Source organism: Podarcis erhardii (assembly GCF_964252035.2).
Source record: "Podarcis erhardii genome assembly, chromosome: 3".
In the NCBI taxonomy this organism is placed as follows: Eukaryota; Metazoa; Chordata; class Lepidosauria; order Squamata; family Lacertidae; genus Podarcis; species Podarcis erhardii.
This window is the reverse complement of record NC_138507.1, coordinates 40,893,780-40,910,311: the sequence shown is the minus strand read 5'-3', so window position 1 is coordinate 40,910,311 and position 16,532 is coordinate 40,893,780. Positions and strand designations below refer to the sequence as shown.

The 16,532-nt window shown below is 42.0% G+C and overlaps 1 protein-coding gene across 1 annotated transcript; it reads left to right on the top strand.

Annotated features, from left to right (window-relative positions):
• The first annotated feature begins 7,986 nt into the window (after positions 1-7,986).
• On the top strand, positions 7,987-9,224 carry LOC309337542 (putative CENPB DNA-binding domain-containing protein 1). The gene is made up of 2 exons (XM_081854114.1): positions 7,987-8,712; positions 8,788-9,224. Exons 1-2 carry the CDS (start codon positions 8,230-8,232, stop codon positions 9,079-9,081), a joined length of 777 nt encoding a protein of 258 aa, XP_081710240.1. The 5' UTR covers positions 7,987-8,229; the 3' UTR covers positions 9,082-9,224.
• Positions 9,225-16,532: the final 7,308 nt, after the last annotated feature.

Sequence of the window (16,532 nt, the reverse complement as noted above, 5' to 3'; positions counted from 1 at the left end):
CTGGGTTAGTGGAGTCTGTAACCTGAAGCGTATGTAACCCGAGGTACCACTGTATTCTTCCCTCCCCCAATATGTGTTTCCTTTGCAGAGAAGTGAATGGTGTTGAATAATGTACTGATAATGTCATTGATTATATAACTGACTATGTAGTTTATTAGGTCAAATTTTGCTATAGTGGAGACAAATAATGTTTTTATCATAGGTGAAACTGCAGTGGAGTGGAAACGGTCTGCTTGCAATGAATATGAGGATGAACTGAGATCAGTACCTTCTTACATGCATAACTATAATCTCATTTACCCTACTTTCTCCAGGTCTGTAAAAAGGGGGGAGCATCACACTTGCCCCCATTTGATGTGTTGTACATAATCCCATACGTTTGTTTGGACACCTTTACTTTGACATGGGCACCAACCTAAGAAATTATAATGGATCGCAAGTGAAGTGTAGATCAGCTCTTCAGTTCTGAGAGCACAAGTCATTGCTTGGACAATGGAGCTGACATCTATTTGTAGTAGAACAGTAACTTTCCCCATCATGACTCCAGCTGGACAAATGCTCCCCAAGGGAACAATTCCTAAAACCATATTATGTGTTGATGAGCACATTTTCTAGGACAGACCTCACTCGTTGTACGCAAATTACAGCTATTTGAGATGAGATTTTGGCACCAGTATTTTCAAGTGAGAAGAGAATTATTCCCATTTATTAGCTTTCTTTCTTTTCTTTTTTTAAACGAAGTGTCCTGCCTTTCCTAAAAGTAATTCTACAAACTTCAGAGGAAACAATAACAGCAATAAAAATTCAGTTCACAGTAACATTCGACCAAACAGCACAGAACTAGTGAAATAATAGATATTCCATGGGTTGTACACCCACTGACAGCTCTTTGGAGTTCCATAACTGAAAAGACTCTCTCCTTTGTGCCCTCATCTCAGCTGACAGTTGGGATTGGGTAGGAGACTTGAGAGGGCCTCCACTGAAGGCCTTAGCAGAAGGAGAACGCACAATACAGGAGGAGAAGGCACTCCTTCAGAGAACCTTATTCCAAATGTTAAAGGGCAAGGAAGACCCAGGTCAGCACTTCCATATTCTGGGGTTTTGTTTATCCAATTTCCTATCAGTTTCCCAACCCCGCAAGATGTGCCAAGAGTACTGACAAGTTGCTTGTGGGGTATACATTTTTATGCTTACGCCGTTTTCGCATCTCGCCCATATGAGTCTGAGATAGAGAAATACCACTCAGAAACTCCCACAGACTTAACACGAATGATTCAAAACTGGTAGAGTTTGAGCTTCAGGCTAGAACTTTCCAAGAGGGAATATGTAGGCTGGTGTGGCTAGGGGACAGGTGTGATTCCAGCATTTCCCAGTAGGGCTGGAAAAACCACATCTGAAACATTGGAGAGCTTTTGCCCATGCAGACAACACTAAGTTAGATGGGCCAATGGTCTTTCTCAGTAATAAGGCAGCTTCCTGTGTTCCTATTTTTTAAAAAAGAAAAGAAAATCTTATCTATCATAATTGAACATCCTGAGAAGATTTCAGAGTTTTGTACTGTTTCTCTAATGGAAATATAAACGTCTGGCTAGCATTAGGGAGCTTGGCCAAATTTATTTGCCAGGGATTTGTTTTTGTTTTATATTTTGGGTGCATGGTGTGTGAACGAGGGAAGGAATCATTCACTTGTTTCCATTTTCTGGCACCTGAAGACATCTTGCTCTGAGAAATGACACTGCAAGAGCAGAAAAGGAGCAATTACATGAAGGAAATGTTTGTGTGTGTCTGTTGTCTGATGGGGGGAAGGGGAATGAAGAAGGAACAGACGCAGCTCTAGTCCAAGTGATATGTCACGCAAACAGAATGTGAGTTTTCCCCTTTCTGTTGTTGATAAAACAATAAGGTTTGCCCTTGAGTTGAGCTTTGATTCGAGATATAAAAGGAAATTTAAACACAAGGCTTTGTGAAAACTGTAAGTTTGGCAATGGTTTCTGGTGATAAGAAGGCTTATCTTGTAAATGCTTTAATTAATTTGGGGTGTGTAACATCCAGGGTTGGTCTGCTGGGATTCCTTGGAAACCTCAAGCACATCGTTTTGTAAACACAGCTATACACCCATAAATCACTCAGTATTTCTTTTTCTTTTTTTCATTGTTTAAGGGTTTTTATGGAAAAACAAATGCAATCTGCAAATCTCTAGAATTGAGAGAGAGAGAAATGTTGCTCAAGAATGAGACTTCTGCCCCTACAGTCTATTCACACAGTTGTTCACAACTCATTAGTGTGAAAGGTTTATGTTGCTGTTGGTATTTTTCTTAAAATGTCAGTGTTTTATGATTTAGTGAACTCTCTCTTAAACAGCCAAACCTCCAGCTAACCATGTTTCCATGTTTTATTGCTATGTTGCCTATCAATTTCTCTTCAGGACGTGCCCCCATGCCATACTACTAAAGGCATTAAAACAACAACAACAACAACAACAACAACAACAACAACAACAACAACAACAGAGAGTATATACATTTTGAATTGTATGGATTATTTTGACATTTGGTTGAAAAGCTTCATCAGAGAAAATGCAAATTTTGAAGGATAGTTGCATTTCAGCTCATGCATTGTTTCAGGAAGTGTGAATTAGTTAGGTAGGTTCACACTAAAATGAGAACTATATCTACTTGCTCCCTTGTTTACAGTGAGCATCAGTGACACAGCTTTCAAGCTTCCCTCCATGTATCCATCAAATATACATATGCTCAGCAGTTGAAAAAGATTGAAAATGGTAACCATGGAAGGGTGGAGGGGATTGTAAGGATTCAGGGAATCCTAAATGATGATGATAATGATGATGATGATGATGTTTGATGTTTGAATTTAAATGTGCAGTGTAAAACTTAATAAGATAGATAGATAGATAGATGATAGATAGATAGATGATAGATAGATTAGATAGATAGATAGATAGATAGATAGATAGATAGATAGATAGATAGATGATAGATAGATAGATAGATGATAGAGATAGATAGATTAGATAGATAGATAGATAGATAGATAGATAGATAGATAGATAGATAGATAGATAGATGATAGATAGACAGACAGACAGACAGACAGACAGACAGTACTTTTCCGTGTATTAGACTAGGTTTCTTTTACTAAAAAATAATGTTAAAAAGGGGGGTAGTCTTATACATGGGTGCAATCTCCCCCCATTTTCTTAATTTTGAGTCCCCCAAAATAGGGGTGTCTTATACACAGGGGCGTGCTATGCATGGAAAAATATGGTGGGTGGGTCTGAATTTGGTGGACCTGGCCCCAAAACTCTTGGTAAGTTTAGCTCTAAGTCTCGTGTCGTTTTCCATGGCCCTCTAATTTGGACATAAATCATCATTGTGTGTTAAGCCACCTGGCTTTTGCCTTCAGAAATGGTTAATCCTGGCATAGCATTGTTGGTTATTTCACCACCACTGTGTAGAATCTGTCTGTTTTTTAAAACTATACTGTCTGCTTGTGTCCTGACTAAGAACAGCTTAATTAAAACAATCTGTTGCAACCTAAATTGTGACCCCTACTAAATAAAGCCTAAATTTATTGGTAAAAAATGAAAAGAACTTTCCTCTGCCTACAAATCAGGAAAACAAAGCTGATGTACCTTTAAAAAAAGAAAGAAAGAAAAACATTTTAACAAGACATACCATTTACAAATAAAGGTAAATAATAATAAAAAGGAAGCCACATTGCACACAGTTGCTGGCCACAAATATCTTCTGAGTTTTCTGGTGCTGAGAGTTATTTACTAAGTTTAAAATTCTCCACAGTTTTATTTATGTATGGCGTTCATCCCTAGTGAGCACCACACAGAAATAAATGTGTTTATTCAGAATGCATCTACTTTATATTCACAGATTTCCCCAAGGAATTCCTAGAGGAACTCATACAAGTAGTCTAGAGCTAAGGGGAGGGAAACTGCCTTTACCACAAAATTCTCAGAATCATCTCCTGAACACTCTGAGGCAGGAGAATAATCAAATATTAAATGCATGGATTTAAATTGCAGTGTTTGACAAGCAGCATTTTTCACATATATATTTGGAATCTGATGTTTGATATTTGACAGGATCTGACATTTGACAGACTCATGATGCATATATACCATACATTAAGCACCCGAAGAAGAAGAAGAATCAGAATCAGAATCCTGGGAACTGTAGCTTATTCCTCACAGTGCTACAACGCCCTCCTATCAGATGTCAAAGAGATAAACAACTACCTGACATTCAGAAGACATCTTAAGGCAGCCCTGTTCAGGGAAGTTTATAATGCATGGCATATTAGTGTATTTTTGGTCTTTGTGGAAGCCGCCCAGAGTGGCTGGGGAAACCCAGCCAGATGGGCAGGGTACAAATAATAAATTATTATTATTATTATTATTATTATTATTATTATTATTATTATTCCCAGCACTAGTGCTTTGGGGAGGGGGAATATGCTTTAAATGTATGGTGTGTACACAGCCTCTCTTTCCTCTGGCAGGTTCTTTGATCACTCACTACTTTCTATTCCCATCACGTCTTTCTACCTGCTTCTCCTCTGCTTTCTCCTCCCTTCCTAGGCCTCGTCCTCCTACCCCTGATTGTCTATCCTTGGCCCTATGCTTCTTGCACACTCCTTCCTAAGGCACCTGCTTTGCCTAGATTTTGTGGTCCTAACAGATTCCCGCTCCCTGATGTGCTGCTGCAGTTCTTTCCAAATCTGCCCCCTCCCATTTGTGCTGCAGATATGAAATGGTTAAGCTGAAGTTTCGATCTTTGTGGTTGCCTAGCAACCTGTTGATTCAACTGATTTGTCGGTTAGTGCCAAAAGGGATGCAATGTGTTTTTTAGCCAGTCATCTCATAGGCACTGAAGCCTGAATACCCAGCAAATCTAGCTGTGGGTTTTTCTTCTATAGTTCCTAGAGAGCTAAGATGGAGCTAGGCAGTGGGTGGAGGGAGGTGGATTTCCTTTTCTTTTCCTGAAGTGGTTACTTGACAGATTTAGCAAACCTAGCTTACTGGATTCTGCGACCTCAGAGCTTTTTTGACACATCCCTGGAATACCAGAGTGTTTCCAGTTCCAAGTTTTGAGCCCTGTCAGAGAACTGCAAACTGGCCAGTGAATGTTGCTCTGTGTTTCAGCATTGCGTACAAATGTGTACATAAATGCAATATACAACCTGCTCAGAAATGATGGCATGTGTTTATCTATTTTTGGTCCCTGTTAAACTCTCTTCGTGTGTGTGTGTGTGTGTGTGCGCGCGCGCGCTGTTACAAGCTATCTTTAGTGAACATTCATTTTATCAGATCACACTATATCAGATTCATCAAAATATTTTCCCCGTGGGTTACAGCAGACTACCAATGTTTCCAGCAACAGTCTGGCACCCATGAGATAAACAGAAAAATAACCGAGTCAGGAATTGAGTCTAGAGTGCAAATAGAGGGAAAGAATTTCAAACACTGGGCCCTTCAGTAATCAGGTTTCCTGAGGCTCTTTATATATTACTCTGACTGACCACTGCTAATGTGCTGTTCATTCAGTCTCCCAGCCTTGCTGCCCTCTGCATGGAGGATGGAATCCTTCCAGGGAAATTTGACCATGACATCCATTTCTGAAACGGCTGATAAAAAGGCTAATAAGGAAGCAGCCACAAAGGAATAAATCCCACACGCCTCGCTTTGCAGCACAGTACAAAATGTACTCATGCCTGCATTTTTACAGTGTCAAATTAAACAAAAAGGGGAGGGGTGAGGATATCTAAGTAGCATATGTGTAGTGAAACTTAGCCGTATATTAAAAGAAAGAAAGAAAGAAAAAGAAACACCAAGCCCTTATTCAGACAAGCCAAAGGGAAGAGCTATTCCATTCAGAGACAGACCTTCTTTCAGGGCCTGTGTGAATCATCAGAATAAACATGATTCATTCGGGATCCTCAGAGCTCTGCACAAGGTATGAAACGATTTAGTTGTAAGCTTCCCTTGGCAACTGGAACAGCAATATCTCGGCACCAGCCTCTGGTTTAAATTTTTTTTTTTTTGGGAGAAGCATCACATCCTATTGCTACTCTTAGACACTGATCCTCTCAACAAACCTCACTTCTCCAGTGTAATTTGGAGTATAATCTAGCTAAATGCCCTTTAAAGAACCTTGAAATTTTAATTTCCCTGTCGGATATGGTGGTTCTAAGAACTTTCTTTTATGCTTTTCAAATATGTGCTTCATGGGTAACATTCAATTTTTTTGTGCTGCAAGGGGATTTGTCCTCTGCCCATGCATGCCCCACGGCACCCCCAAACCTGCTTCAGAGATTTGGGGGAACCCCCAGAACAGATTTAGGAGGTGAGGGAGAGAGCATTCTGTTATGGAAGGCGAAACCCTTGCATGCTGGTTGACCTTAACACCACATTGAATGCAACCTATCTCAATAACATTAAGATAATTTAGCCATGAGAATGGATGCCCCTATTTTCATCAGAGAAATGTTGGAGGGTATGAAACAGTGTTAGAGAAGCACATCCAGAGAGATTTAGAAGGGACAGGTGCTCACTAGGGACAGAAAGTGGTTCCTGCATTTGCGTGTTTAAACCTCCCCCTTAAATAAATTCAGACTCAAATTTTGGTTTGGTTTTTGGCAGAACTTAGGCCACAACTTTATTGATGACAGCAAGTGAGTGGTTGCATAGGCTCTGGTTCAATTATCTTCCTGCACCATTGAAGGTAGCACTGACCCAGGGCATCAGCATAGGTCAGCCAAGGGTGAACACCTGGATAAGCGGAAAGCCGGGAACAGGCTATCTCCACCACCCAAATGCCCCTCTGGACTCAGGCACGGGCACAACCCCCTCACAGGGGTTGACCAAACCATTGAGTCCCTGGATTCCTTTAACGGAATACTCTTCACATAGGGATGGCGAGAGTGTTCCCCCATCCCTATCACCTGAACCAGAGCCTATCCGCAACCTTACAAGTTGTGATGATTTGCTACGCAGCAGGCGAAACCCAAATGGCAACAGCCAATCAGCCAAGTGGGGAAAATTCCTGCCATGCCCCTGTCCCAATGACAGACAACACACGACGGCATAGCAAGGTCAAGCGTGCAAGCCCTAAATATAGGGAGAGGTGGGTGGGTGTTCTGATGCACACACCGAAAGAGGAAGCTTTGGGTCATGTGCATAGATATAAATACAGTAGTGCCCCGCAAGACGAATGCCTCGCAAGACAAAAAACTCGCTAGACGAAAGGTTTTTTCGCCCGCGATTTGCCTCGCAAGACGAATTCCCCTATGGGCTTGCTTCGCAAAACGAAAACGTCTCGCGACTTTGTTTCCTTTGTGTAAAAACCGTTAAAACCAAGGGTGCTTAGCTTGAGCAGCTGCAGTTGCGACTTGACTTCGAGGAGCAACTGTTAGCACGTGGTTTGGTAGCCTTTTCTCAGACTTTGCTCACTTTTGAAGATTTTCCAAAACTTTTCCAGAACTTTTCCAGAACTTCTCTTTCATCCATTTGGTAAGTTAAACTTTTAAAACTTTTTTGGGGGGTTTTGGATTTTGGGTTGGGGTGTTTGGGATTCAAGGACTTGGTGTTGGGAAGGGGTTTGCGATAATCTGGGGGCTTGTGGGCCTTTTTTGGGAATTTTTATGATTTTCTGTGACCACTGGGCCAGGTTGATTTTTTTTGAAAAATTTTCTGAGTTTGAATTTCTGAGTGCTGGCCATGTTGTTATTTTTTGAAATTTTTTTTTGTCTGGGTGGGGAAGCAGTTGGGGAGGGGTTTGCAGCAGTTGGGGAGGGGCTGGGGGAGCAGTTGGGGAGGGGTTTGCAATTTCTGTGTTGTGGGTGGGTTGGTGCGTGTCTGTGGGAGCAGTTGAGGTTTTTGAAGACATTGGTGATTTTTGAAGCTTTTCCTAAACTTATTTTGCAGCCATTTGAGGTTTCTGAGGACGTCGGTGGTTGATTGTTGAAGCTTTTCCAGAACTTCTCTTTCATCCATTTGGTAAGCTAAACTTTTAAAACTTTTTTGGGGGTTTTTGGATTTTGGATTTGGGGTTGGGGTGCTTGGGATTCAAGGCCTTGGTTCTGGGTTTTAATTTCTGTGTGGTGGGTGGCTGGCTGCTTTTGTATTTTTGGGGTTTGAAGCACATCACTGATTTTTTTTTCTGTTTCTGAGTTTACGAAGGTAGGAGCTGTGCTGCCATGGGACCCAAGAAGACTGCTGCTGCGGTGGCCGGCGAGAGGAAGAAGGAGAAGGTGACGCTGGAAATGAAGAAGGAGATCATCTGGAAGCACGACGGCGGAATGCGTGTGACGGACATCGCCAGGGAGTACGGCAGGAACCCATCGACCATCGGGACCATCCTGAAGATGAGGGAGAAGATCCTGGCGACTGATGCAGCCAAGGGAGTCACCAGGATCGTGAAGAACCGCCCAGCTGTCCTGGAGGAGGTCGAGAAGTTGCTGCTCATCTGGATAGAAGAGAAGCAGCGTGCAGGGGACACAGTGTCTGAGGCCGTCATTTGTGAGAAGGCCAAGGCCTTGCACGCTGACCTCATCCGGGAACAGCCAGGAACCTCAGCCGAGCCAGAAGTCTTCAAGGCTAGCAGAGGTTGGTTTGACCGGTTCAAGACAAGATCTGGCATCCACAGTGTGGTCAGGCATGGAGAGGCTGCCAGTTCTGATGTTCCTGCGGCTGAAGACTTTGCAGCGGAGTTCCTGGAGGTTGTGACGACGGAGGGCTACGTTCTGCAGGCAGAGGCTGCGCAGGAGCAGGCCTCACTGGAAGAGGAGGAAGCAACTGAGGAACGGCTGTCCTCCGAAAGACTGAGGGACATTTGCCAGAAGTGGAAGGAGGTGCAGACTTTTGCAGATCTACACCACCATGAGAAGCACGTGGCACATGACGCTGGGAACTTTTATGATACGAGGGTCATGTCGTCTTTCAGGGAGCTGCTGAAAAGGCGGATAAAGCAGCAGACTATGGACAGGTTCTTGACCAAGAAGCAAAGAGTGGAAGAGGAGCCTTCTTCGAGTGGTCCCCCAGAGTCTTAGAAAATGTACTGTACACTTTGTTGATTTTTAAATGTTTTTCTGTCATGTTTATAAAGTTAATTTATTTTCCCTTCAATTTTTGAACTGCTCTTTACAGTATGTGTGACTTTAAAGAGCAGTTAATAAACTCTTGTTGTACCAAATTTGGCTTTGTTTGGACTTTTTTTGACCATAGGAACGCATTAATTGATTTTCAATGCATTCCTATGGGATTTCGTGCTTCGCAAGACGAAAAATTCGCTAGACGACAAAAATTGCGGAACGAATTAATTTCGTCTTGTGGGGCACCACTGTAGGTCCCTTGATCCGTTTAGCCTTTGTCCCATTGGCCTGATTAAACCCAGCGTCAAGGGACCTACCAATTTGGTGTTGTGGCTAATCAATCAACCCACCCACAACACAAGGTATGGTTGCCAGGTCTCACTGCAACATGTGCCCTCTTTAAGGGAGGACCCAATATCTTTACTCCTAATCACTAGTGAATCGGGAGAGATGGCTTCCCTTTGCTGGCTAAGGCTGGGAGAAAGAAGCGTTGGGGGAGGTTTACTGTGGTGGTTGTGGCAGGCAGTTGTGTTGGTGACAGTGACTCTTTTCTCTTTTTTCTTTTTAAAATACTACTGCTGGCTGCTGCAGCCCTTTCTTTTCTTTTAAAAATGCTTACAGCGGTGGTGACAGCTGTTGTTCTTTTCAACCAATTTAAAAATGCTGGTTGTGGCAGCACCAGAATCTGGAAGAGAGCTCCAGCTTCTCCCTGAACCTCCTTGAATGCAAGTGGTGTTCCTCCAATTAAAAAAAGAAAGTCGTTGCCACCACAAGCATGAATTTTAAAGTAAAATAAAAGATGCTGTAGTGCTACAAGCACCAACCCTAAACTCCCCCTACCTGAAACAAGTGGAATTATTTCTTCTCAGTCCTTCAGCTCCTCTCAGGCTGCAGAAACACCACCACTATATTTGGGCAAAGTGGGATCCTGAAAGTGAGCCACCTCAGTGCTGGAACATGCCCTTGCCTCAAATGTGGACATTTTCTGCACTGCGCTGCCATTTTTTGTAGCCTCCCTGGGGCTTTGCCTGCAGGCTTTTGTGCAGATGGTTTCCAGCAGCTTGTGGTCAGGCTGAACCTTCAGAGGCATGCTGAGCGCATACTGATGGAACTCGGTCATGGCGAACGCAGTTGCCAACAGCTCCTTTCAATTTGAGCATAATTCTTCTCAGCCTGCCAGAAGATAAGTGGTGTGGAACCCAAAGATCATTGGAATGGCAGAACAATAAAAGAGCAAGACAGGGACAACACATGCAAATCTAATATCTCTCCTTCCCAGAAGAACCCACTTCCCAGCCTTTCTTCTGTGAACATCCATCCATCTATGAAAATTCCATTTCCCTTCAACCTAGGCTAGGCTTTCATCCTGTTCAGCCTCCCTAAGGCTTCTTTTACCCAGCTCTGCTCTATCTATGTCACCCAGTCATTGCTAAGCCACCATATGTTGTTGGACTCCCAACTCTACCTTCCCCTGGGAAGCGTGGCCATGGTCAGGGTTGACAAGAGATTTTGGTTTTTCTAATACAGTTCAAAAACACAAACCTTTATTCCTTTATTCTACCATCTCAGGTCTCTTTGACCCCAGTGAAGCAGAATTAGGGGGATATGTGGTAAATCCAGCTTTAGTTATGGGTCTGGACAAAAATTCAACTCACGCAGCAGAATTGTTACTGTGTTGAAAGCAGTGGCCAACATCCAGAGGGAGAATTTTGTTGCTAATAATTTTCAAACTGATGTTATTCATCCCACTTTCATTGAAATTCTTGGAAATTTAAGCAGCTTTTTATTCCTTGCCAATGGAGGTTCTCTGCATCAAATATGATAGTGAATAGATCATAGCAATGTTATAAGAAACATAAATTTTGTGGTTTGAATAGAAACTGCAATATACCTCAGCTACAAAGCTGCTTCAATGGCTCTGCAATTAATCTCATCACCAACAGAATATTTTCACCCATTTCCCTTTCACAGAGAAAATATTCATTTTTATCAGAATTATTAACTGAGGCAATACTTCCACTTTCTTCCCGCTTCTCACTCCCTTAAGAGGTTTTTAATGAGTTTTAAAATGAGAAGCATCTGTGTGATTTAGGTGATTAAGTCCTCCCCCACACTTTTTTTGTTTGTTTGTTGTGCACAAGGGGCTAATACTAATTCATGCTGCAACACTGCTTCCATTTCCACCTTGCAAAACGGCTCTATGCCACACTGAAAATGGCTGCAATTGCATGTGCATCACATGTTCAGTTTCTGCACTGGTGGGAATCACCATGTATAAATGCAAAAAATAAATTCATACAGAGTTGGGACCAAGGACAATTTTCACATCCATTTTAGTATCATAAGGGGATAGTTATTCATATATTTACTAGTTGAAATACTTACACCTCATCCTTCACTTAAAAAAGAAAAAAAATGAAGAGCTGTTTACACAATCATAAAACAACAGAACAATCACAAATGCAATAAACCTCAGTGTTAAAAATTACCGATCACAGCAACAGAATAGTGGAAAACTAAAAGCCAATTTGCTTCTTGGTCATTTATCACTGTTGTAGATATATCTTCCTAGCCAAGGTCTATGTGGACTAGAGAAGTGGAATAAAACCATGTGGGTTTTTGTTTGTTTGATTGTTTTTTAAAAAAATACATATCTGATGTGTAGCAGATCTGTAGATGGAACAATTTTGTTATTCGACAGAATTGTACTTTAATTTCTCGCTAACATATTTATACATAAACAAAGTCAGCAGAAGTGACTCCTTGAAAAGTGGGCTTCAATAATAGTTTTTCCTCCAGAGGTAAAATCAGTCGAATTACCACCCGAATTGAGAGTTCCTTTGCAATGTGTGGGCAGGAGAATGAAATAAGCAACACCCTGGTCTTTTCCAAACAAGGGAAGTTTGAAAGGCTATGATTTAAGGTTTATTTCAGGAAAAACGGCTGCATCAAATTGACAGCCACATGTACTCCTCTCACATAAGGGTGGTTGAATTCTTTGAAATGTCTTCCTCTCTTTTTTGCAATATAAATATATTCAGGAGCACTAAGATGAATATAGCTGGCTTCCATCCATACTCCTGGGAAGAGCAGTTGAGGGGGTATTGAATCTTGTAAATCTCCCTCTTTGCAGGAAGGTGGAAAGGAAGGTCAGTATACAGAGAAAGAGTTGGGAGACAGTGAGGGGGACAATGCTAGCACACTTCTCTGCCTGCTGTGACTTTGCAACTTTACTGTCCCCTATTCAAAACATCTGGAAAGGGGTACTTTTTGTGCATTCTTCCTTTGAATTTGAATCACCCAGCATCATATGACACAAAATGTCTTTGGCTGCCCCTAGTGGCAGAACTTGATAATTACAAAACTGTGATGTGACTGTTCACCTACTTCTTTTTTTCTCATAATATTGACGTTTCAGTGTCATGCATAAATGTAATCCATGTGTAACCTGAAAATTTAAAGCTGCCTAATTGCTAAGCTTCCTGGGATGCATTTAATTATACTATTTCAGTTTTATTTTGCCACTGCTAGGAAGCAGCATGCGAGAGAATGAAAGGTACTGCCAGCAACAAATCCAAAGCTAATATATAGCCTTCGTTTAATTATGCCAAATGAAAGCAGGCTGGCAGCAGAGTTCCTAATGATTACACTCTGTTTTAATTATCTATTTTATTTGAAGGCTTAACTGAATCGCCCTCTGCTATATTTGCACTGTATTATCAGTTGTCACTGATCCCTAAATCATTTTCCAGGTTAGTGCTACCCATGATAAATTCCTTTAATAGCCCAAAACCCATGGCTGAAAACAAAACAAAACATTTGTTTAATTTAGACCTCCATTGGTCACCACACACCAGTAATTACAGGAGAAGAATGAGTATTTCTCGCTCTGCTTCTGGTGACAAAAAACAGAGCACATTTGAAATATGGCTTTGAAAAATAGCAATATTGTTAACAGGGCTGTCTTTTCCCAGGGATGCAAAGGGTGTGGACTACCCAGACACCAAATTCTGTGGGGCATCACAGTTTTTGCTGTTCCCCTCCTTAAAAGCTGAACAACTTTGACCTGACACCCCCCCAAAAAAAAATTAGGGGGTGCTGGGCAGATCTTTGCACCCCGGCGGCACATATGCTAAAGATGGCCCTGATTGTTAATGCACATACTATATCCCCAAAATTACTGAGTTGTAATTGAACACCTTTTCATTTGTTGTCGATGGTGAGGACCTGGGTCTTTCCAGGCCTAGTCCACTATGCCACTGAAATATTTGGATGGTGGTTGCAGTGTTTATTATCATGGCACACATGAAGTTTGATAATAATCTGAGTGTGGGGAGAAGCAAATGAACTAAAATAATTAAAAGCTGTGGCAAGCTGTTCACACACCGAGCTCTATACAAATTCAGAAGTAAAAAATGAACCCATGGAAAGTTGTTAATATATGGGTTTCACTATGATTTATTTACTGCGTCTATATCCCACCTTTTTCTCCAAGTAGTGCAAGCTGTTGCACATGGTTCTCCACCTCCTCATTTAACCTCCACCACAACCCTGGGAGGTAAGTTAGGCTGAGAGGTGATGAATGGCCCAATGTCACCCAGTGAGCTTTGTGGTTGAGTGGGGATTTGAACCGTCTGACACTCTAATCACTATGCCATGCTGATTCTACAGGACGCGGGTGGCGCTGTGGGTTAAATCACAGAGCCTAGAACTTGCCGATCAGAAGGTTGGCGGTTCGAATCCCCGCGACTGGGTGAGCTCCCATTGCTCGGTCCCTGCTCCTGACAACCTAGCAGTTTGAAAGCACATCAAAGTGTACGTAGATAAATAGGTACCGCTCCGGCGGGAAAGTAAACGGCGTTTCTGTGTGATGCTTTGGTTTGCCAGAAGCAGCTTAATCATGCTGACCACATGACCCGGAAGCTGTACGCCGGCTCCCTAAGCCAATAAAGCGAGATGAGTGCCGCAACCCCAGAGTTGGTCACGACTGGACCTAATGGTCAGGGGTCCCTTTACCTTTACTGATTCCACAAGAACAAATACAGTGGTGCCCCGCAAGACGAATGCCTCGCAAGACGAAAAACTCGCTAGACGAAAGGGTTTTCCGTTTTTCGAGGTGCTTCACAAGACAAATTTCCCTATGGGCTTGCTTCGCAAGACAAAAACGTCTTGCGAGTTTGCTTCCTTTTTCGTAAAACCGTTAATACCCGGGGAATCCGCACTCCGCAAGACGAAAAAATCGCAAGACGAAGCGACTTGCGGAACGAATTATTTTCGTCTTGCGAGGCACCACTGTAATTTGGAGTTACAAAACCTTGAATTATATCGATGGGATAGAAACTACTTGGGGAGGAAACTTCACATAAATTGCTTCTTCGGTGTACAAACATTATAAGTAAATGTCTCTAGAATGCAATTCATCCATAGAACTGTCTCCTCTTAAACCTTGCAACATTCCCCCCCCCCTCCTGTTTCGGATGCAGCCCTTGAAACTGAACAACGGTGCCTTGCCTGAGGCCATGCAGTGGGTTCCTCTCTGAGGAAGAATTTGAACCGCACTTTCTGAGGTGCAAATCCAACACTTCCTCCTGCAGACCACATTCTCCCTGCAGCATCAGCAGCAGATTGCCTCAGCGCACTCCTCAAACGCAGCTAGCTGGAGGGATGAGGAACAGCAGGGAATTAGTGTTGCACTGACATTTCAACCAAGGTACATACTTTTGATCTGCCTTAAATAAAGAAGCTGACCCCATTTTTATCCAGTAAACAAGAGGCCCCTAGTGTTATATTGAAAATCAATCTTCTTGTCCAAGCACTTGAACTTGTTTTCTATCAGCCTTTTGTGGTGTTTACCATCAAAAAGTTTGCACAACTACAAGGAAAGAGAGCCAAGAGAACAAACAGCCAAAAAGCAAAACAGGTGTACAAGAACAGAGATCTTCCTATGAATTGTCTCAGTTTCATCTTCAGCATTTGCATGAAGTTCTCCATTTTCAAATGGACACATGAAGCTACCTTATGATGATTTATACTATTGATCTGTTTAATATAGCACAATTAGCAGCTCGGGCATTTTCTCATCTAGAGTAGGACTGAAATTGCTTTTTAAAAAGTGGTTTTTTAAATACCAAAAAAAATTTATTATTTTTTGTTCCTTTCTCCCCAGCTGCTCCTGAACTGTTGGAGAATTTCAGTTCTCACATAGATAATCTTTGGCAAAATGACCGCCTTAGTTTCACCACCTCATTTTGGAACTTTTTATTTTTCTTTCCCCCTCATCCCTCTTACCTCCTGCTTTCTGTAGCATCTTGCATGGTTAATCGTTCTGAGGCTTGTCTTCTGTGAAAAAAATATATTCTGTGGGTTTGTGTTTTGGGGCTCAGACCCCATCTCTGTCTTGTACTAAATTTATTTTTGTAATGGTGCCCTCATGATTTCCACAAAGTTTCAGATATGCCCACAGTCCCCAAAAGGCTGGCGACCTCCTGCAGTAATCATTTTGCTTATTTTGTTTCCGAAGTTATGAATCAACTTGAAGTTGTACAATACCTTAACAGAAAGCTTCCCGGTGGGGTGCACAACAGCACCAACAATGATTAGAAACTGTCTGGTGCATTATTATTATTATTATTATTATTATTATTATTATTATTATTATTTCTTTCTTCCAGGATCTCTGCACAATGAATAGCCGAGATGCTAAAACAAATATATACATTTCTCCAAAGTAGAACTAAAACATGTACCATTCACCAGGGGTTCAGTACATTAAAGTAATGGTGAAGGCATTAGCAGCAGTAATTGCGGAATTTTCAGCTTGTGCCTCCCAGTGAAACCTAGCGCCTACTAGAGGATCCATTAACAAAAAGAAAAAAAACATATCGGAAAGAAGTTTCCTCTTGTGAGCAATTCGATTGCCTGAAAGGCCAGGCAAGAAGACTTTAGATTAAGCAAAGTAAAATATAAGCAGCTGGTGATTCCTATTACTGCTATTTGAGGCATTAAGATAGAAAGAAACCTAAAAGGATAAACAGTGTGATAGAAAAGACTGGACACAAACAGCTAGCTTTCAGGTGGATTAAGGTTGAAAATAGATGTAATGGTGGCAACAGCCATGTATAAAGGAGATGTAGGAGTCTAACAGAGGCAAAAATTGGGTGGTGAATAGGAATTTTTCACATGCCAGTCAGATCGTGCAATTAATTATACACACCAAGTTAAATCAGGGAGTCCATGAAGTCCTGCGTGGCTCTATAGACTCAGTCCCTCCTGTCTAAAATGCTGCATCTTGCATTTGCCAACTTCAATGCCTCTTTTTTTCCTCTCCTTCTTCCTTCTGCTAAGCAGGAGTGGCACAACCACCCCACTGCCTGCTGCTGCCTTCATTCCCTCAGAGACAGCAACCATGC

Bases quoted from the DNA above. Each gene is read 5' to 3' on its own strand.
- LOC309337542 (XM_081854114.1), top strand. From the start codon at position 8,230: ATGGGACCCAAGAAGACTGCTGCTGCGGTGGCCGGCGAGAGGAAGAAG. The intron at 8,713-8,787 runs GTTCCTGCGGCT...CTGCAGGCAGAG, and splicing joins GAGAGGCTGCCAGTTCTGAT to GCTGCGCAGGAGCAGGCCTC.